Here is a 26,384-nt window from a genome sequence, read left to right as displayed (position 1 = left end):
TGTGCTACTCAACATTAGCACTCGGCGTAAAGGGTGGAAAGAAATATACAACTATGGCGTTTCTCCTTCGATTCTTTTTTTATAGCTTCAACGACGGTCTTTTTAATACACATACCACATTTAAAAACTTGCTGGGGGTGGAGGAGAGAATGGGTGTAGATATTTGAGGTGGAGGGATGTATCAGTGGGTGAGCGGAGGAGGAAAAGAGCAACAGAAAAAAATCAGATACCAGCTTAGTATGTTTTTGAGCGAATTAGATATGAATATGAATGAGATGTTGATAGCGAGTCAGCAATCGCGAGGGATGTTTTTATGGATAGATGGTTGGTGATGAATCAAGAGGAATGGATGTTTGCGTGCATGCGTGCACGCATGGATTTTTAGTTTATACCTGCCTTGAAGTTAACACATTAGGGAAAATTACAGATAGATGTAAAAGAGGATTCATAATATTAATGAGTACAGTTGTGCACTGTGTGATTGATTAATTGCATGATTGTTGTCGTTGTTCTTGTTGAATGATTGAATGATTGATTGATTCATATGCTTGCTACCCATACCACCCTGTATCTCCATGAACAATCCTTAAGGAAACCCCAATCATCCAGAACCCCTTGCTAACATATGTATTACGCGATTAATATGAAATTCTGACGATACGCATTCTTACAGACGAAGTATGTGATAGACCGACTCCTAAAAAATTCTATGTATATGCGCCTGCCCTGTACAAATTTTCTATCTGTAAGGGTTTGTCCATGGACATCCAAATTGGCAAATTAAATAATGTGAAGAAAGCTACTCCCCCAAACGCCATGTCATTATGTGATTTCGTATCCATAGATCAGACTCCGGAGCTCAAGTCTTAGACGAGGTAGGTGTTGATGCCGGTGCCGGTTCTGGTTTGGGGTGGGTTTGTTTGAAATCATGACGATGGGGATAATTGGGGGACGTCTTGATTTCAATTTCTTGATCCTTGGGAATCATCGAGTGTTTGAGCTCCCAACCGAGTTCCTTGCAAATTTTCGAGACGACGACGTCGCATTCGCCGACGAGATCGATGTCGAAAGCGAGGTGACCGATGGGATCCCGATTGATTTGAATCTGTGGGACGTGGCTAGGAAGATATGGAACTACTTCACTGACTGGCGCGACTTTCAGGGATGTACCGATTGTGATGACGAGATCGACTTGATCTCTATCATGTTTGCTGAGTCTATCCGAGAAGACATCGGGAAGATTTTCGCCGAAGAAGGTGATGTCCGGTTTCATGATGCCAGGTTCGGGAATATCATCGCTTTCGTTGTCGTCACTATATTGTCCGTTTTTCTTCTTCTTGCCACCCACCGAAATTCTCTTACGCTTGCGAGTTGATTGAGAACTAGGTGGACAATTCGCCCTTTTGCATCGTGGAATTTTCCCGGCTTTGATCTCGTCAAAAATTTTCTCGCCTTCTACCTGGTGTCCGCAAACTTGGCATGTGGCGGTCGCGAACGATCCATGGCAGTGAATAACTTTTTCTGGAATTATTCCCGCAAGGTCTTCAATGTTGTCAATATTTTGTGTGTAGTTGGTGAGTAATTTGCCTTTTCTTTGTAGAAGTGCAATAAATTGATGGGTTGGGGAGTATCGAACGATTTCTGGCAGAATGGCCTTTGCAACACCAAAAAAAATTGACGGATCTTCTTTGAACTTATTAATGTTGAAAATCTCCTGAGGATCGTCGAGATTCAAGTGTCCAAACTGTGCGTACAGCCCATTTGCAGATCTGAAATCGGGTATGCCAAGAGAAGTGGAAATACCAGCGCCGGTGATGACAATGATTTTCTTGGCATGTCTAATGAGGTCTATAGCATCGTCGACAGTGTTATATGTCGGAATCTTTATACGTTTCTGTAACTCGCGGCGTATAGCGAAACTTAGAAACTGATAGTATTCTTCATCGGGTAGACCTTCAAGGTGCATTGGTGGGAGGACACCAAACGCAGTCAAGAGCTTTTTAGCGGTAATAGCGTCCGCTTCCACAGTAACTGCACAGAATTCTCGGGGTCCGAGTTTTCGAAGCAAGTTACGATAATGCTCACTTTCCTTACGAGTACATCGCTCAGGATCAGAATCTGATATCTATTTTTAGCATATTTGACGATCGGAAGATAGGGGTGAACTTACGATTATCAAGAATATCATCATTAGTTAAAGCTTCTACAGTATCTTCCATAAGGCTACTGTCAATAGAATCATCATCATCTTCACCATCATCGTCGTCTTCTTCCTCTTCTTCGAATTCGTCTCCTACACTGTTTTCATTGGCATCTAAAGCCGCTTCGAGATCCTCCGACGCTGCATTTTGGTGGTGTTGTGGTAGGCCACGTGAACTATCACGAACGACACCGTGGAGCGCTGCATCATCAATTTCTGAATTCTCCTCATCGGACACCAAATCGATAACTTTTGAAGAGGACATCTTGAGGGTAGAGCCTACACCGTTTAATGTAGCGGAACTCATACTGGGTTGACCAATCTTGAAGTCTGATATAAAAGGTTGGGATATCGAGAGATGGATGATGTGGAGAGTGGAGATATTTCCCAGGAGGTGTGCGTTTGCTTAGCTTAGGACAGGGCTCGTTAGGTTAGCGTAGCTAGCTTATTAAGCACGTGCATATTACAGTAGTCAAGAAGACACCCTTGCGAAGTTATTAGTCATCATGTCTTAGTCAGCAATGTTAGATCGGAGCATTGAGCGATAACGGTTGGTTTGAGATGTTAAGTGAAATGATTGGTTGGTGCTATTCGATAAGAGGTTCATGAACTGGCGGGCTTCTTAAGAGAAAAGAGAAAAGAAAAAAGAAAAAAAGAAAAGGGAAAAAGGAAAAAGGAAAAAAGGACCTGAATTCGTACCTACCTGGTGGGTAGATTATTCAATTGCCCAATGTGGATATTCCTTTTATTAGAGTTATCCGATGATGAAGCTTTGAAGTTTCCCTCATACCGCCCAAAGACTGAAGATCGAAATGAATCCCAAGTCTCCATATTATTTTCTACCTGGTGGAGACTTTAAAGGTGGAAATTTTATAAATATAAACTCTCCTATTACTTGGAACTACCGGTTCTCTTTGTTTTACCCATATTCTCAATTGAGTCGGGAAATGCATCTGAATAGTCTCATTTGCGTCATAGTTTCTCGTTGTTCTCCGTTCCATCAGCCACAATGGCTTCCACCAGAGACAGTGGAGATAACAGTCAATCATCTCCTCCATCATCCCCTCCTCCTCCTCATGTAATCTTCTCTACTCCATCCTTCACTCCCAGATTTGGTCGAAGGGAGTCAATCACAGCAGCAGATGATGGATCACACTTTCGTCGAAGGCTTCACAGGCCTGTCGTGAATATTAAATCGCATGCTAATGATAGACACATTCGAGTACAAGAACCAGAAGGAAGTCAAGCAAAATCGCCCGCTGCGAGTATATACATGGGATCATATACTCCACGACGGTCAAGATCTCTGGCTGGTTCAAGACCTGGTTCTATCAAAAGTCCTCCAACATCAAATCCAGCTTCTCCTAGAAGCAGTTTCAGTTTCAGTCATAGTCACATGAGTCACTTGTCGGATCTTTTACAAGATTATAATTTAGATCTCGAAACATATGGCGTTGAAGAATTGAGAGATGGATTTTTCGATGCTGCCTTCTTTAAGCCACCGAAAATAAGTCATGAAGAGCTCATGAAAGATGCAGAGTTCACATTACCAGCGGGGTTCAAGAAACATCATCCATTGTCATTAAAGCGTTTCTTTCCGAGACAATGGCATGGAATCAAGGAAATTTCCAAACAATTGGTGACTACACGAGCTGGTATCAAGCTCATCAAATCGTTCCTACCTTTCTTTATTTCTTATATTTTGTGTTTGGTCCCCGTTATCAGAAATTGGCTCGGTCGTTACAATTACATTATGGTCATATCGACGATTATCAACCATTCAGGTCGAAGTGTTGGCGCTCAGATTGATGGAACGATACTAACGATTGTTGGAACTGCGGGAGGATTAGGGTGGGGGGCTTTTGCGCTGTGGCTGTCAGATTCTACGGCTGTTGCCAGAAGAGGATATGGAGGAATTCTGGCCGCTTTCCTTCTTGTTTTCATGGGCATGATCGCGGCACTCCGTTCGTATTACATAAGATTGTACCAACTGGTACTATGTGCTGGGATGGCGGTTCTATTTACCTGTCTTGCAGATACCTCTGAGACCATTGCTTGGAGGGTGCTCTTTGAATATGGCATACCATGGTTGCTTGGTCAAGCTATTGCTCTCATAGTGTGTTGTGTTGTAAGTAAAGTTCTTTTTCATAATTATCCCGGGAAATTTGTTTGTCGGTAAGACTGTTGTTATTTCACTCTGCGAGTCTTGCCCATACTGGAACTTGGCAAAAATTTGCATCTTCGGGAATCAATTAACCCTTGGCCTCACACATCAGACACCGCTAACATCATATAGGTGGTTCCTGACGCTGGCGCAAGATCATTGGCTGTGAGCTTACACAATGCCTTTGACATTATGCAGAAAGGACTCCAACTCCCTCAATCAGAGCCAGTCACTGTCCATAGACAGCTGGCATTTACTTTCGTCAACCTTTCACAGGCGTACAGAGATTTGGTTCTTGATATATCTGTCACCCGCTTCAAGCCCTCGGACGTTGAGATATTGCGAAATTTAATGCAAGCAGTGATAAGATCTTTCTTGTCTCTCCGAATGGAATCGCATTTATTCGATGACTCTGATAAGGAAGAAGATTCCGACATAGCTCTATCCCCAGATGCATCAGCACTCAGTATTCGACGGTTTCATTCTGCTTCCGTGATCAATATTGATGGTCCACGACGTCCAAAGCTACAGAGATCAGATACTGAGGACCGAGCAGTGGAGTTGGTGGCCAGCAAACTTGCAGAACCTACATCGAATTTATTGTCATGTTTGAAGATGGCATTACAAAGATGCGATGCTGTGTTAATGGACATGTCTGGACATAGAGTATTTCTCGGCCCTCCTAAGGATGTTTCTTCTGACATTGTGGGCGCGATTACGAGTATCAGAAAGGCTAAGATCAAATACGACGAAGAAGAAGAGCAGTATGTATTAGTTTCCTTGTTTGTTTATTTTTTTTTCATCATTTTTTCCATCAGTGTCCATGGTTCTGTGCTATTCACATCAGCGTATTGGTTTTCTGGATATTTGATAGCCCAGATGACATTTTGATGGAATAAGATTTCTGCATCTGTTTGGTACATACTATTCGCTCAATATATAGAGTTTGTTTGGAACTCTCATCTAGGCTGCATATCATTTCTATTTGAAGTATTGAATGACCTGAAGCATTGACTATTGACTATGTTCGAAAGTTCGCTGCTCTTGAAAGACTGAAAAATATGGGAACAGATCGTACCGTCCATTGATACTGACTTGAACAATCTTAGGCTTCTCCAGAACCCAAATTTGCCTCCAACATATTCTGACCATCCTGAAGTTGTCGAAATATTCTTATTTGTCCATCCTATCAGACAAGCCGCAAATACTGCTGAAGCTCTTCTCGTTAAAGTGAACGAAATGCAGCAGAGACGCCCTGGTTGGCGAATCTACCTGCCATCTTATCCATTTGGCAAAGCTCTCCAACGTACAAATGGACAAGTTCGACATGACAGAGGGGGTGTAACAGCAGGTTTCTTTTTCCGAAGTCAAAGAGAACTTGCCAAGACAATGAAAGGAATGGCAAATGTCTATAAACCTACTCCACGGAAAGAAAGGGCCACAGAAGAAGAGGAAAATTATGACGACCTTGAGCCCACCGATACTAGAGGGGCATATGCCGAAGAGGAAGAAATAGCCATGGACAAGAACTCACAAGCTTCCAGACAAAAGCGCTTAAGATACAGAACTTGGAAAGTCCTTCATCGTTTACAAGGCTTCGAGACTAGATTTGCGTTCAAAGTTGCGATAGTGACTTCTCTCTTATCTGTTCCAGCGTGGTTAAGTCAGAGTAGAAGTTGGTGGAACAAATATGAAAGTTGGTGGGCAGTTGTAATGGTTTGGATAATGATGCATCCAAGGCGAGTACCATATCGTCGATTTAGACATGATTTAGAAATGACTTGAACTAATTTCTGACAGAGTTGGTGGAAATCTCCAAGATTTAATAACCCGAGCGTTTTGTGCTATACTTGGCGCTGTATGGGGTGGTATAGCTTATGGTGCTGACAATGGAAATCCATACGTTATGGCTGCATTTGCAGCCATATTCATGATACCTATGATGTATCGGTTCACGCAAAGTCCCCATCCTCGATCCGGTATTGTAGGTTGCATATCATTTGTAGTTGTTTCACTAGGTGCATATACAGCTCCGAATGATATCCCTGTTGTCACTGTGGCTTGGACTCGAGGAGTTGCTTTTCTGGTTGGTACCGTATCTGCCGTTATCGTTAATTGGTTTCTATGGCCATTTGTCGCGAGGCATGAATTGAGGAAGGCTTTGTCGTCGATGCTCATTTATTCGAGTATAATTTATAGAGGTGAGCTATATTCTGAGAATTACTGCATCTTTTATTAATTAATGCAGGTGTTGTTGCAAAATACGTATATTATGAAGACGGAGAAGAGCCAGGTGTGAAAGATGTGCAACAATCTGGTACGTATTTTTGTCCATAACTTTTAAACAGGACTGATACTCTTTAAGAGATGCTGGAAGGTCGCCTGAGAGAAGGATTCGTTAGGATACGACAGTTATTGGTAAGTTTCAAAGTTTCCATTTGGTTTCATGATTGTAAACATGCTGACGTTTTGCAGGCTCTTACTCGTCATGAAATCCGACTTCGCGGTCCCTTTAATCCACTTCCTTATTCGGCATTGATCGATGCCTGCGAACGATTCTTCGAGTATCTTGTCTCTGTACGACAGTCCTCACTCTTTTTTCAACCACATTATCTTTCCGAGAACGAGCAGGCATCTGAATCGCTACTCGCCTTTCGGCGTGATGCAGTCGCCTGTATCCTCATGAACTTGTATGTTCTAGCTGGGGCATTGCGAGGTGATAGGAAAGTTCCTGTGAGTTCCATTGTCTGACAAGGTAAATATTTGATACTGATTAGAAACAGAGATATCTTCCATCCGCAGCATCTGCTCGAAAACGTTTGCTAGACCATATGGCCCTACTGGAATCCATGAATGTTCCTGCGACATCTAGTAGTATGTCCGTTAAGTCGAAACGAAGTAAAAGGAAAAGCAAGAGTAAGAAAAACAATGATACAAGTGAGACGGCAAATAACTTGCCCGGAGGAAAGAAATGGTCTCAAATTTATAGTTACAGTACGTATTTGATACTTCCGACTCATGGGTTCTTCAAAATTTCGGGGGCGTATTCATCTACTTCCGAAGATGCAATTTAACACAAAACTTCTAGGCTACAGTCAGTCCCTTACAGGATGTGTAACACAATTAGAACAACTATGCAGATACACCAAGGAAATCGTTGGTGAGCAAGGGTATGTGCCATTGTTACCTCTTTCTTCTTTATCTATATTCTTCGTCCTCATACTGAACTATTAAACATTGCTAACCAAAACCGCAACAGCTTCGATCCCATTCTTGAGGACGAATACGAAGATCTTACTCGCGACCGCGTGAGTGGTCACGGATTTCTTGATGGTCAAATTACACCACGAACCACTAGAGGCTGAGAGCCCGAGGATACATTGCACAACAGTGGAACTAATCTTTATACAAAATCGATCAATAGGACCGCTGGCGCAACGGTAGCGCGTTCGACTCCAGATCGAAAGGTTATCCGTTCAAATCGGGTGTGGTTCAATACCTACTCCTTTGATTGATTTATCTTTTTGCTTTCCTTTTTACCTTTGTTTGCCCAATACAAATGATTGCTTGGATTTTCTACGAACTGGTTTTGGTGTGCGGTATGCGGTGTATAATGATGTATTTTTGTAAAGTATGTACTTATGGTATGACGGTTTCAAAGGTGTTGGTGTCCGATAGACTTATGGCTGCAAGCGTTGTTTTTATCCCATACGATTAATTTTACTCCTTTGGCGAAATATGAAAAACGGTGATATGTTCCATTTGCTCTTTTTTTGCATTGCAACAGCTTCCCTGAGTTCAATGGTTTGCATCCATCTCGGAAACACTCTACCGATGCTCGTAGAAATTTTATTATCCCACTTTTGCCACGTTGCCTATCCTTGTCCGAATTGTGGAATTCCTACAAGGGTTGAGATTTCTAAGGCGGGACGGCAAAGGATAATCCACATGGGTATGTACCTCAATGGGTACATCTCCCGAACGGCTCTGAAGTGGGACTGAATAGTGAATTTCGAGTGACGAGATCCGCTTCCCTAATACCGTTAAGAATACGCATAGAAGAGACGCAAGAGGAAAATATCGAAGACTTTGAATGAAGGAATGAGTGGGACTTCTCGATCGATATCTTGTACTTGAATTCGAGATCTTCACTCACAAACCATTGTAGTTATTTTATAGAAGATCATTAGCTAGAAAGAAGTAGATCATTTACCCCGACCCACATCCATCCATCCATCCCCTCGCTACCCCTCATCAAAACTCAAACTCAACCCCAAAACCATACAACCCACATCCCCACCACCATGGCCAACTCAAGCCACCAATACGACACCATCCAAGGCCCCTACGACTACATCCGCACTGCCTCCATTGCCCTCATCGAGCGCGAAAATGTGCGTACCGCCATCACACCCTACATCCAAGATGCACGCATCCTCGAGCTCGCATGCGGCACCGGGTTCTACACCTATCCATTCCTATCCTGGGGCGCGCAGTCTGTTCTCGGCGTTGACATCAGCGCCGTCATGATCGACTCTGCGCCGCGTCTCGAAAACGCCGTCTCTTTCATCCAGGGCGATTGTTCCGTTCCGACGAAATATCAAGACGGACCCTTCGATATCGTGTTTGCGGCGTGGCTTTTGAATTATGCGAGTGATCGCAAGGGATTGGTGGATATGTTTCGCAACATTGCGGTGAATTTGAAGGAAGGAGGGAGGTTTGTGTCGGTTACTGTACCGCCGACTTCTGATCCGATAGCGTCTGTGAATGCGGAGGCGAGCGCGAGGCCGATGAGTCAGGGCGGAAGCGGGTATTTGGTGTATAGCCATATTCGAGATGTGGAGGAGGGGATTTATTTTCGGGTGCACGGGGATACGCCGGTTGGGGATCTGGATTTCGAGTGTTATCATCTGAGGAGGGAGGTTTATGAGGAGTGTGCGCGAGAGGCGGGGTTGAAGGGGAAGTTGGAGTGGGGGTTACGGAGGTGCCGGAGAAGTGGTTGAGGGGGGATGGGGAGGGAGGAGCTAGTTTGAAGGAGTTGGAGAGTTATAGGGAGATTCCTAATTATGGGATTTTGGTTATTGAGAAGTAGTAATTTGAACGAGTTGGTTAAAGAGAATCTGCTTGAATACTGTTTCTATGTGTAGTTGAGTGAGTTCGAGCTACTAGGAGCCATAGATATGGAACGCTGGCTACGATCATTGAAGTAGAGATTTGACCGGTATACCAGTTGAGGTAGATGAGAGAGCTCAATGGGAAATCACAATTGGTAGTTGAATTGATGACTGCATAGACAATCCTGATCAGTTATAGAGAAACAGGAATCGTTTCGTAAGAAACATGGAATGAACAGCACCAGATAGCACCCAACGACACAATGCCGATGATATATTCCAAAGCTACATAAACAGACACTGCAGCAAAAAGTTTATTACACCTATTCAATCCCTTCCTAGAGATGCAAAAAGCTTGTCGTATTCAAGAGCTCCTTACATAAATTGAAGATAAGTAAATAAATATCAGTTCCCAAAAACCATTGCTGAAGCTGAAAAGTGAGACTAGCAGTATTGTTGAGACCCTTTCGCTGCAGTCGTCATAAGAAAGCGAATCAGAATCCAGTAGAGAAAATATCACGTCATGTCAGCTGGCAGTAACAAAAAGTGTCTATAGTTACAAATACAACTAGCCTTTCCTATTGATGAGCTTGGGAAAAGAACATGGAATCTTCGAGGCGGCGACTGCGCGAACAAACGAAGTAAGACACACAAATTTGAAACACATGATGTAATCATCTCAATCAAAGATCCGAGATTTACCGAGGAGATTCGAGGGTCTCCTGTTCCCTCTCTTAAAAGACTTGTGTGTTGAATCATCCAGCAAGCGCTGTTATGGATCAGGAACTATGTAACATTAGAGAGATACTTCGGCCGAGAAGATATTTGGAGGAACTAACTCATGTTTCTGCAATGCGCCCTGTACAATTCAAACAATTGGACAAATTTTACCCTGCAAGCTACACTAGTAGAGAGGAAATCGAGGTGAAATGTCAACGGAAAAACTACTCCTAGTATCAGGCAGATACCACTGTCTCCTTGATATTGACATCGCTTGAATCAAGCCTCGGTGTCTTCGATCATTACTGTTTAGCTCAATGTTCGAAATGAAGCTGTCAAACAGCATGATCTTTAATCCCGTAAAGCCACGTCTGTGCTTTGGCAGTAGCATTAGAGAATTAGAAATACATCTCCTCACCGTGCAATGGGGTAGAAATTAGCTTGCGCGCTCGCCTGTCGAGGACCCTCGACAAGATGGGTCAACCGCAATAAAAATTAATACTTCGTAGAATGCCAAATCCACTTTTTAAATTATAGCAAGATTTCATACGCGTTGAAATCAGATGTCACTTAACTCTTTGCCACCCCGTATATGGGGTCTGGCCAAGAGAACCCTGCCAAACCCCTGAAAATACAATGGATCGGCCCCATAAGCCGCACCACGGCTAAATGTCAAATTTCTTCAAGCGACGTGCCCACTCGCGAACTATCGCATGTATTGTCTAATCGGGATGCCATATTTTGTCCATACCCCATTTATGTAATGCATGCTCTACACTACACACTCAATTAACGTGGGAGGCGGCCGAAAATGCAAACCTTTTAGGTGCGGTCGCCGAACTGGCGGAGTATCGACGAAAGGAAATAAGCTCAATTCCAGTGGTATGGTAGATGTTTATCCTGCCGGCATTTCCACCCTTCAATGGTCAAACTTTTTTCCTCTTCGTTGTTTGTCGACTTTGAGCCTTGAGAATTTTTCACAATGGAGGCTGCTACAGAGCATGATATCGAGAAGGGTGTACAAGTCCATACCGCCGCCGACAACTCCACCGACCGCGATGGCAAATCCACTATCGATGCTGAGAATGACAGTTCTCGGCTTTCTGGTTCCGAGCGAGGCTTGAGCTACTGGAGCGTCAAATTGGAGAAAATCTGGGGAGTGGAAGCCCGTGGTATCACCCGTGTAGCTGACAACGAGAAACATGTGCCGCGTCCGCTTCACGACTATTTCCACATGTTCTCGCTATGGTTCAGTATCAATTTGCAAGCCATGAACATTATTGTTGGGCTACTTGGACCCTTGGTTTACGGACTCGGCTGGGTGGATTGTATTTGCATTGTCATTTTCGCGAATGCGCTCGCCTCGACATCAATCGCGTACATGGCAACCTACGGACCAGAAAGTGGCAATAGAACTCAGGTATGCTTCTTCAAAAAATGTTCTTTGAGTAGGTGCTAATATTTGCGCTTTGATAGATTATTGGACGTTATTTCATGGGTTACTGGCCCTCGAAAATTGCATGCTGCTGCAATGTTGTTCAGCAAGTAGGCTTTGGTACTATTGGGTGTATCATCACTGGACAAATGATTACAGCCGTTAACGGAGGGAGCTTGAGTTTGGCCGTTGGATGCGTCATTGCCGCAATCTGCATCGGTTTAGTCGCTACTTTCGGTATCGAATACTTGAACAAAATCGAGAGGTGAATATAGCCACCATTCTTGGAAGATTGATGTTCAAAATGCTCACAAATAAATAGATTCGGATACATCCCACAAGCGATTGTTATGTTCGTACTTATTGGTTGCACTGGAGGAGATTTCGATACCCATGCAGTCTCCGTTGGTGATTCCGGAACCATTAACGCTAATCGTTGTTCGTTCTTCGCCTTGATATTCGCTAGTATCATTGGATTTACCGCCATCAGTGCCGACTTTTACGTCTACTACCCCAAAGATTATCCTAAATGGATGACATTTGCATCCACGTGGACTGGCATCTGGACATCTGTAATTTTTGCCAACATTGTTGGAGTTGGTATCGCTACTGGAGTTCCAAACATTCCAGCCTGGAGCGACGCCTATGACATCTCGTCTGGTGCGCTTCTCTATGAGTGCTATGGCAGGCTCGGAGGATTCGGCGGCTTCTGCGTCGTCATTCTTGCCCTTGGTTCCATCACCAACAACGCACCATGTAGTTACAGTGCGGCATTGACCATTCAGGTACTCGGACGCTGGGCAAACAAGATCCCTCGTTGGTTCTGGTGTATTCTCATCACAGCAGTTGAGGTAAGCTCATTCCACATCATCCTATTTTCATCTGTCCGTAATACTAACTCTAGCGCTACAGCTCGTCCTTTCCGTCTGTGGGCGCAACAAGCTTTACACCGTCTTTGAGAACTTCCTCCCTATGATGGCATATTGGATTTGCCCCTGGATTACCATCAGTCTTGAGGAATATTTCATCTTCCACAAACTACAAGGCAAATCGTTCGACTGGTCCATTTATAACGACAGAACCAAGCTACCCATCGGATATGCAGCCCTCTTATCATTCCTGATTGGATTTGCTGGCGCGATCGTAGGCATGTATCAAATTTGGTACACTGGCCCTATTGCTTTGATGATTGGGGGTGAGTATGGTGGTGATATTGGAGATTGGCTTGGTATCGGCTTCACGGCCATTGTGTTCCCACCACTGAGATATCTCGAGTTGAAGAAGTTTGGACGGTAGAAGCTGCTTGTGTATAATCATAAAACACACACACCCAACAGCTTTGTATATATTTGTGGTGTTAATAATAATTATAATAGTTATACTAGCAAACCAGCATTTTTGATGTGAATTTCTTGATTGAGTAGTAGACCGGATGGTGCAATCAGTGCTTCATACAAGTTGTCCCCATCATCTTGCAGCACTATCGCCATGTGCTCTATCTAAAGCTTGTAACACCATCAGGATTCTGTGAGCGTGAGAAGAACGATATTCTTGTACGTGTGTGGCACGTTGAATCGGAAGGTGCTTCAATGGCATGGGTTGATATTTCCACACCACCAAAAAATGGAAAAATGTTTGCATTTCGAATCTAAACTCTTAAGTCGTAATTCTTGTTTGCCACATCCTAATCCACTCCGGTGGATGAGTGGTATTTCGGAGAAGATGTACATATCTGAAATAGATGACTCTGGTAGTCTGCAAAGATAGAGATAAAATGGCAAAAGAGAAATTCGACGTCGGCATGATTCGAACATGCGCCCCCGAAAGGAATTGATTTCTAGTCAATCACGTTAACCACTCCGTCACGACGCCAATGTATCAGTTTTTGATACAGAGAGCTTCCTAATTTGAATACATATTTATTAGCACACGCTGTGGTAGGATTTTGTGTCAATCCTAGCAGTTTTGAAGAAATTTGGTTGGATACCAACTGAGATATATGGATCGACGCCCTCTCGTGTATCATCCGGAGTCCCGATCATCTGCCTACTCCATAAGAGTACACCGCTCGAGCCTGTATATCATATCCATGTAGTAGAACAACGATGAATTACTATTTACTGCTGTAAGACATTATCGTGGTTGGGACACTTTCGAACTATTCTCGATACTACACTTTGGAGGGCCCTCGACGATAGAAAATTGCCAATATGTCCATCTGCTTGGTATTCAGGTAGGCTCGTAGGTAGACATACATACCTACCTAAAAGTTTTCAAAATGTTGTGGCGGTTCGGGCGCCACGAGTTTAGCGATGGAAAATCAGGGTCCACTTGTCAACAGTACAGTACTTGAAAATCTTCATGCAGATTCACTTGGTAGCGCATCTCAAGTTCTACAAAGCATGCTGGAATCAGTCTTGTCTCACCCGAAAATGTCAAAATTGCATTACAACATTCATTATCGAGTAGTTTTAAGTCTCGGTAATGGAAAAGGGGTCGATGAGGAATCATCTTGGACCGAAGTTTGGAGGGGTGAAGGGTGAACTCGATAACAAAGAAGTACCTACACAACATGATCTATGTGCTCACATCATTAACGTTAACATTAAATTCGCGCAATAATTGTCGCACTACTTTACGTGTCACTCTTAAACATAATCATCAGGATGCAGGCTGCAGGCTGCAGACTGCATCCGTCAACGGTCATAAACTTCCACGATATCGTCATTTTAGCGGAAAAGGGTTGTCGCGTGAGTCAATGTGCTGAATTAAGCTTTCATCTCCATCCTCTTCTCGATCATCTCTGATCTACTGAAAGGGATTTATCTTAGAAGAGCTTTTAGCACAGGGTGATCCAAACCAAAAGTGACTCGAGACTCATCCACGTGTACTGATGATTGGCTGGATAAACCCTTTTGAAGGCTAACTATAACTACTGCCAATTGACTCTTCGATGAGTGAGACATAAGGAAAAACACCTTGAGAGTTACTGGGTAGTCAAGACTGTCAAAAGTTAGTATGGACGGAGGATTTATATGAATCAAGGAAACTTTCCATTTCTTCTAGAGTACTGGGAAACTTCGTAAAGCTAAGACACAAAGATTCATCGTGTTTGAAAGACGGAACAACTCATCACAAGTTCATTCTTCATTATCGTCGTGGCCCAAGAGAAAATTAAATATCTCATCTCTTTCTCTCTCTAAGAAAGAAAAGAAACCAAGCTTTTTAATCGCACAGGTACCCGCCGTTCGGTCGCGAATCTTTCCACGAGGGGGGAGCAACCAACAATCAATTTACTCGATTTTTAATCATAAAAAGACAGGGAAACGGAGTCAGTCATTAATCACAACTCATCATTTTTTTTCCTTGGGAAGAATCTGGAATCCTTTTTCCTAAACCTCTATTTACTACCTATACATGAGAATGATTTCCTTTTCCTAAGACATACATACTCTTTTCTTCTTTTCCAGTTTGATTTTTGAAAATATGCGTGTAAACGCAATATGCATAGCAGTCTGTCTGCTTCGATTTTCTCCTGCTGCCGTTGCCAAACCCCTCGGTACCACCCAATCGAGCCTGCAAGTGCCATTGGAGGACCTGGATACTACACACCATCAGCATGTTGCCTCTAAACGTCTGCATGGTAGATTCTTGCACATTACAGGTGGGGTTAAATCATTATTTCGCCATTCAATGTTCCTGTACGATGCTCATTTATTATAGATTTACATCAAGATCCTCACTACAAAGCATTCTCTTCCACCGACGAAGATGATGCCTGCCATAGAGGCAAAGGAACTGCTGGAACATATGGGGCAGAGACCTCGGATTGCGATACACCTCCTACCCTTATAGATGCGACTTTTAAATGGATAAAGGAAAATGTGAGGGATAACGTGGATTTTGTTGTATGGACAGGGGACAGGTTGGTTCTGCTTGAACGAACAGCCAATCGTCGCAATGTCGATTTGGCTTTGTGCGAGGAGAGATGCTGATTCGAAATAGTGCACGACACGACAGCGACGAAAAGATTCCTAGAGTCCAAGACGAGGTTCTTGATTCGAATAGGAAGATCGCAGATAAATTCCTGGAGACTTTTGGCGATGGACACGATTTATCGATTCCGGTTATATCAACATTTGGCAACAACGATATTCTTCCACATAACATTTTACTTTCGGGTCCGAATAAATGGTTGAAGACGTATACAGATCTATGGGATAAATTCATACCAGAAGAGCAGAGACATGGTTTTCAACGAGGAGGATGGTATTATGTCGAGGTTATTCCTACGAAATTGGCCGTCTTCAGTCTGAATACTTTATACTTTTTTAGCCACAATGCCGCTGTGGATGGTTGCGCATTGCGCTCAGAACCCGGATACGAACATATGGAATGGCTTCGAATTCAACTACAATTTATGCGCGACCGCGGAATGAAAGTTATCCTTACTGGGCATGTACCGCCTGCTCGAACAGACAGCAAATCGCTTTGGGACGAAACTTGTTGGCAAAAATATACCTTGTGGCTCCAGCAGTATCGGGATATTATTATCGGAGGTTTATTTGGGCACATGAACATTGATCATTTCATGATACACGACACTAAAGATATTGATCTCTTATTATTTGACGGTAAATCTGTTGCGCCTCCTCGCGCGCTAATGGACGATGAGTTTACAATTTCATCTGCTGGAGATTACTTGGGTGATCTTCGAGAAGATTGGTCTGGATTACCTAATCCAAAACACCTACCGATTGTCATGGACACTGACGAGGAAGAACTGGACTACTCAGAATTGAATAAAGATTCGAAGAAAAATAAAAAGAGTAAGAAGGACAAGAAGAGAGACAAAAGGAACAAAGAGCTCAAGAAGTTTGGAGGTCCATGGGGTGAAAGGTTTGTGGTAACACACGTTGGTCCGAGTATTGTGCCCAATTACTTTCCTACTCTTCGGGTCATCGAGTACAATATCACAGGGTTGGACGATTTGCCAAGGTGGTCCAATTCAGTTGTGAATAATGATGAGCAAATTGATTGGCTTGATCAAGAAGAAGAGGATCTATTCAACGTCGATGCCGGTGTAGATTCGATTTACGCAGATAATGGCGATGTTTCTACCGAGAAAAAGAAGAAGCACCAGAAAGACAAGAAGAAGTTCAAAAACCCGACGCCGTCAAATCCAGGATTCATCATTCCGTCGCCTCCTTCAAAAGATGCGCCTCCGGGACCGGCATATTCTCCTCAAAGTCTAACGTTACTTGGGTATACTCAATATTTCGCTAATCTGACCTACATCAACAATCTTGAATTGAAATCAGAGGGTTCTAAAGATGAGATTGACGTGGAGAAATGGCGTAAGGGTAAACACGGCGGAAAGGTTCCAAAGGACGATGACCCAAACCCACACGCCTTTCATTATCAAGTCGAGTATGACACTTTCACGGATCCAATTTATAAGTTGAAAGATATGACAGTCAAAAACTATCTCAAGCTGGCTCATAGGATTGGTCAGTATAAGCCACAAAAGGGGGATCGTGTTAAGGATGGAGAGATTCTGGGAGAATCCAATGTCTACGAAGATGACGAGGGTAGTGAGAACGATGACAAGAAACAAATTTCTATCTCCGAGAACGAAACCTTTGAAGATGCCGAGGATCATGATATCAATGCAGAAAAGAAGAAGAAAAAGAAGCACAAGAAAAAGAAGCATCATCGCAAAGAGAAGAATAGAGTGTGGCTTAGCTTCGTTAAGCGTGCTTTTGTCGGTACATTAGACGAGGACGATATCAAATCCTTTGATGATGGGCTGGAGGAGCATGTTCAAGAACCGTTGGTTCCTGTTCCAGAAGATGGAGAAGGGCTACATAGTTTGGAATTGTAATGTTCTTTTAGCGTACATGGATTGGAGTTGCATCAGATTGGGTTGGTGTTTGGTTGTTTTACTTGTCTTGCATTTATACCATTACGATGGAAACGAAACATGCATTTGGAGTTCGGTTTTGTGTATGGATTATTACACCTCAAATGAGGTTGTGCTATGCATTATGGAGCGGTGCGTAAGAACATGATATGGCACCGTGGAGTTCTGGTTTTATGGTTCAGATGAGTGTATGGATGATGGTATCGCAGTAGCATGGATATTATTCCTCGAACTCTTACTCTTACAATACCTAAATAATCTTCATACGAAAGCCTTAATTGAGGCAAGATTTTACGATCTTACAATTTTCTTCAAGCTTCTGTGCGGTGATGACCTATCCTTCAATTTGAATTGGTCCTTCATTATACATGTTTAATTTGCTAGATTGGTTGCTACTACGACTAATCAATCAGGCGATCAATCGCCATTTGAAAATCCATACTTGAATCCCGAATTTTCAAATCCCGATGTAGTATTTACAGACGCAACGCAATCAACCCCAAGTTGGAGTAAGCACCTCGCAGCGTGGTAGTTACTAACGACTTATTATTGTTATTCGATCGCTGGTATGACATAAGACATGGGTTCTGGGAGTTCTGGGGTTTGGATCTAGTGAAGGAGGTGGGATAAAATGACGGCATGTGGGGTAGGTAGCTTTGGTTCTGATTGCACATTGCAATTATCAGTACACAACATGTATGGAACAATGATCTCGATGACGAATAGATGCATTACGTTAAAGTGCCTAGGTATGTATAGGAATGCGCATTTGTAAGCTATCGGCATATGAACTATAGCTTTGCTTGTAGAGCATTCTAAGTGAATGATGAGATTGGCATAGCATTCCCCGGGTTAGCTTCTAGAACTTGGAACCCCTCATTCCATTCATAAGAGGCGAGCTTTCCCTTCCTTCATTTAATATCTAGGTAGTATCTTCTTCATTTCAACATCTCATTTGCCATTGACACATTAGCTACACGTATACATACACATACACATACACTACAAAACATTAATTCCAACCATCAATCCTAACTATCAAAACCATGACCTACGAACGCCAACGCGCAATCGAATCCTACGGCTGGACATCTGTCCCTGCCTCCCTCTCCGAGCTCATCAAATCCTCTTCTTCAGCCTCTAACCCCGCTCCCGCGCTCAAAATATCCGATCTCCCATTCCCTGCATCCCCCCTCGTAAAAAGCGTTCAGGAATACGCACGCACCGAATTACCGCAAGAGACCTTCCACCATTCTATGCGCGTCTACCACTACGGCGTCGCGATTCTCACGCACGCATTCCCAAACTGGACCTCTATCAACTCCTCTAGTAAATTTCTCGAAAGCTACGCGCTCACGGCTCTTCTGCACGACATCGGGACCGTGCCGCGACATTTGCAGGAGACGCTTATGAGTTTTGATCTTTACGGGGGGTTTATTGCAGATGGGGTATTAAGGGATGCGGGAGCGGCGAGAGAACAGCGGGAACTGGTTGTGGAGGGGATCATTCGACATCAGGATCTGGGAGAGGTGGGGACGCAGACGAGGGTTGGGGGGTTGGTGCAGTTGGCGACGGTTTTTGATAACATGGGGCAGAATGCGCAGTTGGTGCACGAGGGGACGATTGAGAATGTGGTGAGGGAGTGGCCGAGATTGGGGTGGAGTATGTATTACTTTTTTTTCTTCTGTATCTTTTTTTGTGATGTTTCGGAAGGATTGTGGGATGTTTGATGTGGTTTGGAGATATTTGGAGGCTTGTGGGAAAATAAATGTCGAGGTGCTAATTGGGCGGTGCTAATAGGTAAATGTTTTTCGCATACGATCGAGCAGGAGAATGCTTTGAAACCATGGGCTCATTCGACACATTTGGGAGTGAGGGATTTCCCCGATGGAGTGTTGGGGAACAAGTTGATGGAGAAGTGGGACTGAGAATGCGGATGTCTTAACAGAGAAGCGGGTGGGCGAGGGACGAGTAAGGGTGAGTAGTATGATGATGGATGAGGAATTACAAGTGAATGCCCCATGAGACAACGAGACGAAAGGAACGAAAATGGCATCCGGAAGTCATACAGGAAAAGAGCAATAGCTGGGGAGAATAAATGATATCTACGGCGTGGAAATACGATCTCAATAACATTAGAGGAGCAAAACAAATCTACCTTCCTGTACCATCCCAATTCCCCTTCAATATATCTTTAAATCTCAGCACACATATCAACAAATCAAGCAAGGCGTCGTGACGGAGTGGTTAACGTGATTGACTAGAAATCAATTCCTTTCGGGGGCGCATGTTCGAATCATGCCGACGTCGATATCTTTTTCCTTTTGCTCATCTATCATATCCATACCACTATGTTTTTTTATACATCTCCCAACTCTTCATCTATTCATCCATCTACACACCAAAACAATCTCTCCATACCAGTATCTTTTTTCAACTTCTTCCTTCAAGTACCTACCTATCAAGCTTTTGTGGGTAGCTATGGATGTGTCCTATGTGTCTTATTTGCTACGTGCGAATATGTGGATGATGAAAATGAGAAAATGTGGATTCGGCAGTGAAAACTTCAACGAGCGGTGGAAATGAAGATCCGTTATGACTTATCCAGGGGCCAAGCGAGATCAGATCGGGTCCACCCGTTTAGTCCAGTCCAGTCCAGTCCGGCAGGAGAGATCAAAAGATGTTGGAGATGATATACATAATATACTCATGTGACTTTCTTGTATCGAATGAGATAATTATTGTTAAGTTGAATTGAGAGTTGTATAGAAAGATGTATTTATGAGATTTAGGTTTAATATAAATTGGTAATGTCATAAGATATTGCAATATAAAGGTTTTCAATGTATGATTGATTCCCTTGGAAAGATTTGGTGTACCGCTTTTTCGGCTACATGGAGCCACCTTTCACCTCGTGCCGCAACCGAGCCGAGCCTTATGAACGTCCTCATGCCCCGTTTCTGTAATTTCTTAAGCACTTGGGTGTATTTATCGTAGACATAATTTCCGATTATATCTCTGCATTTCCGAATACCGAGGCGCGAGATTGTTCTGGAGTGTGGAATTTATTTGATACCGAGTACATGATGTCGAGGAAATGAGGATTAAGAGGGGGGTGGTTCCTGATCGATGGATAGATCTAATACGATTTCAAGCCCTTGGTTTCGGTGTGGGTTCACTAACATACACAAGATCTGCTGTCACCTATAGTTTCAGAACTCCCAAGGCTGGTTTAAATATGTTCGTCGTATCCTTTGCCTACCTAACAACTAATGTCCCGAAGATGTTGCATGGAACATGGATAGAATGAGTATTAGATCAACCCGAGCAAGTATAAACTACTGTGAAATATACAGGGCCATGTCTCTATCAACCATGAAGACTCTTTGAAATGACTTGTGTTCTATACCTGAGAAATTGGATACAAAGGTAGCACTCGCGTGTAGCACAGTGACATAGAAAGCCAAGCCGTTATTCGATGTGTGTTCCAAACGCCATTGCATCATCTGAACATCTTTGACCATAAGCCTCCAAACTAAGGTATTTGGGCGGGCCGTCAAGAAATGAGACAATCTTGTTGGGATTAAACCATCAACCGACGCAGGGTTAGTTGAGCTGGCATTGTGATGAAGGGTCCATTAACCAAATATGAACCTATCCTTCGTCAGTTTACCTCCTTTCTTGAGTACCGCGACATTTTACAACACTTCTGTGGTTGTGTTGTGCAGTTGAGGCGAAGAGTGGAATAGAATTCTGGGATGTCAAATCTCTGGCAGCCATGCTCATGAAAGATTAGCACTCCACAAATAAATTCCTGAACAAGCTCACGAAATTCCCTTGGCCCTTGGATAGTCCAAATCCAAGAAAGTAATACCGTAGTTAGGTGGTCAACCTTGATTTGAGCAAGCGAATATCAAATTTCGAAAGCGAATGGCAAAATGCCAGTATAAGAATGGGTGGCTCGCGCAGTCATCTGCACAAATAACCAGGCAATTTGATGCTCATGCAATAACAATGCTATCTACAGCCATCTTAGCCATTTTGAGGATCTCCAAGCACCCCCTTGTTCTCTCCCCATAGCATTGCCTGACAGTCAAATCTGCAACCTTCAAATCTGGGAAGTGGTCATGCTCTAGCGACCGCACACCCGCAGCAACTTGTGCATCTAATATATTGTGACGAGCGTTCTGTCTTTGCTCCATCTCGGAAATGAGATCTCTTAATCCTTTGTACTTGAATCCAGGTTGGTCATGGCCATAGATGTCAGCTCGCAACAAAGCTCTTACAGTAGTTCGCCACTCTGCTGGTTGCATTTCTCTATCTGCCATGGATAATGCGTCACCTATGCACTCTATTGCCTCGTTAATTGGTCTTTGGTGCTCGCATAAACCACCATATTCAAGATACCTAAAGATTTTGGTCTGCCCTTTAGCAATTGCCTCAGCAGTCGCTTCGTCAACCATTTTTAGTAAACGGCCGTATCCATTCGCTATGATAGGTAATATAGTTCCGATGAGCATCGTATTTTGGAAGGCCTCAATAGGGGGTGTGGGTGAAATTAACGCTATCGCACCACAGGAGGGGCACCAAATGGCTTTCGATGCCACAATACTAGCGCCACGAACTACCTTTAGAGCTTCATCGATTTCACTTGGGAACTGTTGCAATGCTGATAGTGACAAATACATTGATGATAAGCAGCTGCATTTATCGCCTGATATTGGAAAGGGACCATCACTACCATTAGGCGAAGAGGAGGAAGGATTTGACCCCGTTGATAATTCAGCTTCTTGGTTGGCTGCGGGTTGAGTTTCACCCTGTTTTTCCATATTCATACTACTAGAGTCGATGGCAGCAGGGCCTAGCATATCACCGTTTCCAAAATGCCACATATTCCGGCCATCATCTACATTTGAGGCCCAGAGAGGATGTGGGGTGTCCAGAGGGAGAGTTTGTGGAAATTGCTGGGCATCATCAAATCCATTGAAATTCGAATTAGTATAATATGGTTCAGCAAAGTCGTTGTCATCGAAATTGTAAGGTTCATCGCCAAAGAGAGGGAGTAATGTGCCATCATCGAGAAGAGGTTGTGGGTTGTTTTGTGTATCGGGTGGTTCAACTCTAATAGTTTCGATAAATTGACGCTTTCTTGGTCTACCCATTTGTTTCTGTTGAGAGTAATGACATGATACGTTTTCTCGCACACATCTTTCACATCCATTAGGATCCTTTGAGCATGCAAGTTTTCGGATTCCTATGTCCAATCAGTAGTTGTACATAGAATGATGCTTTCTAGTTCTAGGTAACTCACTGCACTCATCACAAGCGCGACGTTTTGCCGCAGTATCCTTTTGTTTACCTGTTGAATCCATCACCATGTGAATCACCTTGTTAAGAAAATGGAGATTGTGAATTCAGATAATTGATGAAGCAAATTGATCTCAATTCAATGCAAAGATGGTGAACAGTTGTTTCTTACTGTAATTCAGATGCAGAGCAGGGTTCGAGAGGCTCAAAAGAGGCTACTGGCATGCTCCAGGGCAACAAAAGACGCTAAGATAACAACCTCCGATAAGCCCTTCGACCAATTTTTCCAGGAAAAAAAATCTAATAAAGCTTTCGGATTCTAAACAGTGCCCAAATTATTGCAAAATATTGTAACAATGGCACCTCCAACAAACCAACGAAAGCGCAAAGCTGTTACCCGAGATGAACCTGAGATATCCGATGTCGAATCTGAGGCAGAATTTGGTGATGGAATTTTAGAAGGAATCTTGTCGCAAAGTGAAGATGAATCCGACGACAGCGCAGCAGAGGAGGACAGTGAAGACGAAGAAGATTTGGATGAGGAGCAACTCGAGGCATTGGATAGTGATGAGGTACCCTCAGAGAATGGCGAGGGAGAAGGATCCACGACAAGAACTTCTCTCAGCAAACTCAATGCCGACGATGACGATGACAAGCCCAACTATACTGTGGTGAAGGATGCTAATGGAGGAGAACGTTATGTTTATGAGGAGATAGATCCAGTCTACGACTCGGATGATTCAGATGCCCAAGAGCCAACTAATACTATTGGAAACATCCCATTGTCGTTCTATGATTCTTATCCTCACATTGGCTATGACATCAATGGAAAGAAAATTATGCGACCTGCAAAGGGTGAAGCACTCGATGCATTGCTAGATAGTATCGATGTTCCAAAGGGATGGACAGGTCTTACAGATCCTTCTACAGGCAAGCCTCTCAACTTGACTCAAGAGGAATTGGAGGTTCTGCGCAGGATACAAACAAATGAAGCTCCTGAAGATGGTTACGACCCATATCCTGTAAGCACTTCTTTCCATATCTATGTTGTATTATCGGACTAACTTGGTATAGGATTATGTTCCATATTTCAGCGGCGTCGAGGAGATTATGCCTCTGAGCTCGGCTCCTGAGCCCAAACGACGTTTCTTGCCATCCAAGCATGAAGCAAAGCGAATCATGAAGATTGTTCGGGCAATTCGAGAAGGTAGAATCTTACCATATAAACCACCACAAGAGCGCGAGGAAGAGGAAGAAGAACACCATTACGATATATGGCAGAACGAGGAGGCGCAACCAGATCATATCATGAAGATCCCAGCTCCAAAGCCACCTCCACCAGGATACGATCTAAGTTACAACCCACCTCCTGAGTATCTCCCATCTAAAGCAGAAAGAAAAGAATGGGAAGCTACAGATCCTGAGGATAGAGAAAAGGAGTATCTACCAACGGCATATGATTCTTTACGAAAAGTACCGGGATATGATAAGTTTATCAATGAGAGGTTCGAACGTTCGCTTGATCTCTACTTGGCACCGCGAGTTCGCAAGAATAGGCTTAATATCGACCCTGCTTCTTTACTTCCAAAGCTACCAAAGCCAGAGGAACTTAAGCCTTTCCCAACTGTCACACAGACGCTATTCCGCGGCCATGATGGTAGGGTACGAAGTTTGGCCATTGATCCATCTGGAACATGGCTGGCTACCGGCGGTGATGATGGTACTGTTCGTGTTTGGGAACTTTTGACCGGAAAACAACTCTGGAGTGCGCAGATAGGAGATGAGGAGGCAGTTAATGCTGTTAAGTGGCGCCCAGCGAAGGACGCTATCATACTTTCTGCCGCAGCTGGAGAGGATATATTCCTTATGGTACCTACCATAATTGATCCTGTTTCTGAGAGCAATAGCCGAGAATTATTAGATGCTGGATTTGGTTATGCAACAAATGCCACCCAAGCACTTACGGCTAACGGACAGAAGAAAGAGCCTGTCGCTACCTGGGCTCGTCCTACCTCACGTCTACAAGATGAAGGTGTACTAATCAAGATCACTGTAAGATCCACAGTCAAGGTCATCAACTGGCACCGAAGAGGTGACTTCTTTTCTACTGTATCCCCTACAGCTCAAAAGTCGGCCGTTGCAATCCACACTCTCTCGAAACATCTTACACAAATTCCATTCAGACGTCTTCCCGGTATCGCCCAAACTGCTCAATTCCACCCCTCTCGACCCATTTTCTTCGTTGCCACTCAACGCACAATCCGCAGTTACGACTTACAAAAACAAGAATTGGTCAAGATCATTCAACCTGGTGCTCGCTGGATCTCTTCTTTCGATATCCATCCTGGAGGTGACAATCTCATCGTTGGTTCTTATGATCGTCGTCTCCTATGGCATGATCTTGACCTTTCTACCCGCCCATACAAGACTATGCGTTTCCACAATAAAGCTATTCGAGCTGTCAAATACCATAAAGGTGGTCTTCCATTGTTTGCAGATGCTAGTGACGACGGAAGTTTGCAAATCTTCCACGGAAAGGTTGTAAGTGATGCGATGGAGAACGCTACTATCGTACCAGTGAAGGTTTTGAAAGGACACAAGGTCAAGAGCGCTTTAGGTGTCATGGATCTGGACTGGCATCCAAAGGAGCCTTGGCTTGTTAGTGCTGGTGCGGATGGTACATGTAGATTGTGGACTTAATAATGCAGTGTTCAAAAATGGAGTACGAAGGTGTTTACAAGGTTGTCATGAGGTTCTATTAGATATCAATGGTAGAAAAGCATGAAGAATTTGATAATTTTAACAATTGATTTTGTTTATTATTTCATTTCCTGGTCTCTACAAGTGTGTTTGAGTAAGAATGTGAATATCAATCCGCCATGCCCAATATTTGATCCGCGACATCGTCGTCATGATGCGTATGCTCCATGCACTATCAGGCAGCTGCTTACTCGTCTTTGTAGGTTACCAATTTATACTTTTGTTTGTGCTAACTAGCACAACTTACAAATTAGGATGCAGTGGAAGATACATACGTCACATAACATGCAAAACCATACTAGGAACACTTTGAGGTTCAAAAACAATATCAAAAGCGTCTTACATTCTACACCACGCGGAGGGCGGCGTCTTCCGAGAATTCCTTTGGTCAATTTCTTGGCTTTACAACCTCGCCCCAATTTTGCAAAATACTACATGTTGGAGACTCTGATATGAAGTTAGGTGCTTAAGATTTCAACTAGCATGACTTCCAGTCAATCAGACAAAAGTCGCTTTTCTCAGCCCTTGCTGTACGACTCAAGGCTACACTTGGCGGGCGGTTGCCTTTGGTATCGATATTGTGCAGAGTAACTGGAAGAAAGTAAGTTAGGATGAGGAATCATGTGCTAAAGCATCGAGGCAGTATCGTACATGAGACGAAAGGATCGACTTTGCGCGTCATTGTAGCCAACAATTTTAACCGAGCGGAACACCTTTGTGTCATTGTGCTCTAGGCATATCGGGATGTAACATTCAGGGCA

At 43.5% G+C, this 26,384-nt stretch overlaps 9 protein-coding genes across 9 annotated transcripts; 6 read left to right on the top strand and 3 right to left on the bottom strand.

The window, feature by feature from the left end:
- Positions 1-859: 859 nt before the first annotated feature.
- On the bottom strand, positions 860-2,507 carry Bfra_010280 (putative chromatin regulatory protein sir2 protein; the record flags this gene model as incomplete). The annotated part of the gene is made up of 2 exons (XM_037340613.1): positions 860-2,118; positions 2,171-2,507. The coding sequence occupies 2 exons, from the start codon at positions 2,505-2,507 to the stop codon at positions 860-862; spliced, it is 1,596 nt and encodes a 531-aa protein (XP_037189081.1).
- Positions 2,508-3,209: 702 nt separating this feature from the next.
- Positions 3,210-7,729, top strand: Bfra_010279 (putative uncharacterized membrane protein; the record flags this gene model as incomplete). Its single annotated transcript, XM_037340612.1, has 10 exons — positions 3,210-4,328; positions 4,497-5,128; positions 5,474-6,103; positions 6,165-6,565; positions 6,613-6,681; positions 6,730-6,782; positions 6,840-7,097; positions 7,148-7,358; positions 7,453-7,534; positions 7,624-7,729. 10 exons carry the CDS (start codon positions 3,210-3,212, stop codon positions 7,727-7,729), a joined length of 3,561 nt encoding a protein of 1,186 aa, XP_037189080.1.
- A 939-nt stretch (positions 7,730-8,668) lies between these two features.
- Positions 8,669-9,367, top strand: Bfra_010278 (putative methyltransferase-like protein; the record flags this gene model as incomplete). The annotated part of the gene is made up of 1 exon (XM_037340611.1): positions 8,669-9,367. One exon carries the CDS (start codon positions 8,669-8,671, stop codon positions 9,365-9,367), a length of 699 nt encoding a protein of 232 aa, XP_037189079.1.
- A 1,813-nt stretch (positions 9,368-11,180) lies between these two features.
- Bfra_010277 (putative vitamin b6 protein) lies at positions 11,181-12,929 on the top strand (the record flags this gene model as incomplete). Its single annotated transcript, XM_037340610.1, has 4 exons — positions 11,181-11,618; positions 11,675-11,898; positions 11,956-12,484; positions 12,546-12,929. 4 exons carry the CDS (start codon positions 11,181-11,183, stop codon positions 12,927-12,929), a joined length of 1,575 nt encoding a protein of 524 aa, XP_037189078.1.
- Positions 12,930-15,119: 2,190 nt separating this feature from the next.
- Bfra_010276 (putative calcineurin-like phosphoesterase protein) lies at positions 15,120-17,517 on the top strand (the record flags this gene model as incomplete). The annotated part of the gene is made up of 3 exons (XM_037340609.1): positions 15,120-15,297; positions 15,357-15,558; positions 15,639-17,517. The coding sequence occupies 3 exons, from the start codon at positions 15,120-15,122 to the stop codon at positions 17,515-17,517; spliced, it is 2,259 nt and encodes a 752-aa protein (XP_037189077.1).
- A 1,085-nt stretch (positions 17,518-18,602) lies between these two features.
- Bfra_010275 (putative urea hydro-lyase cyanamide protein) lies at positions 18,603-19,484 on the top strand (the record flags this gene model as incomplete). The annotated part of the gene is made up of 2 exons (XM_037340608.1): positions 18,603-19,218; positions 19,357-19,484. The coding sequence occupies 2 exons, from the start codon at positions 18,603-18,605 to the stop codon at positions 19,482-19,484; spliced, it is 744 nt and encodes a 247-aa protein (XP_037189076.1).
- Positions 19,485-20,894: 1,410 nt separating this feature from the next.
- Positions 20,895-21,336, bottom strand: Bfra_010274 (uncharacterized protein; the record flags this gene model as incomplete). Its single annotated transcript, XM_037340607.1, has 2 exons — positions 20,895-21,171; positions 21,230-21,336. 2 exons carry the CDS (start codon positions 21,334-21,336, stop codon positions 20,895-20,897), a joined length of 384 nt encoding a protein of 127 aa, XP_037189075.1.
- Positions 21,337-21,557: 221 nt separating this feature from the next.
- Positions 21,558-22,928, bottom strand: Bfra_010273 (putative transcription factor cys6 protein; the record flags this gene model as incomplete). Its single annotated transcript, XM_037340606.1, has 2 exons — positions 21,558-22,810; positions 22,868-22,928. The coding sequence occupies 2 exons, from the start codon at positions 22,926-22,928 to the stop codon at positions 21,558-21,560; spliced, it is 1,314 nt and encodes a 437-aa protein (XP_037189074.1).
- A 291-nt stretch (positions 22,929-23,219) lies between these two features.
- Positions 23,220-25,563, top strand: Bfra_010272 (putative eukaryotic ribosome biogenesis protein 1 protein; the record flags this gene model as incomplete). Its single annotated transcript, XM_037340605.1, has 2 exons — positions 23,220-23,885; positions 23,938-25,563. 2 exons carry the CDS (start codon positions 23,220-23,222, stop codon positions 25,561-25,563), a joined length of 2,292 nt encoding a protein of 763 aa, XP_037189073.1.
- Positions 25,564-26,384: the final 821 nt, after the last annotated feature.

This window comes from Botrytis fragariae (assembly GCF_013461495.1).
Source record: "Botrytis fragariae strain BVB16 chromosome Unknown tig00000186, whole genome shotgun sequence".
NCBI lineage: Eukaryota > Fungi > Ascomycota > Leotiomycetes > Helotiales > Sclerotiniaceae > Botrytis > Botrytis fragariae.
This window is presented reverse-complemented; position numbering and strand designations above follow the sequence as displayed.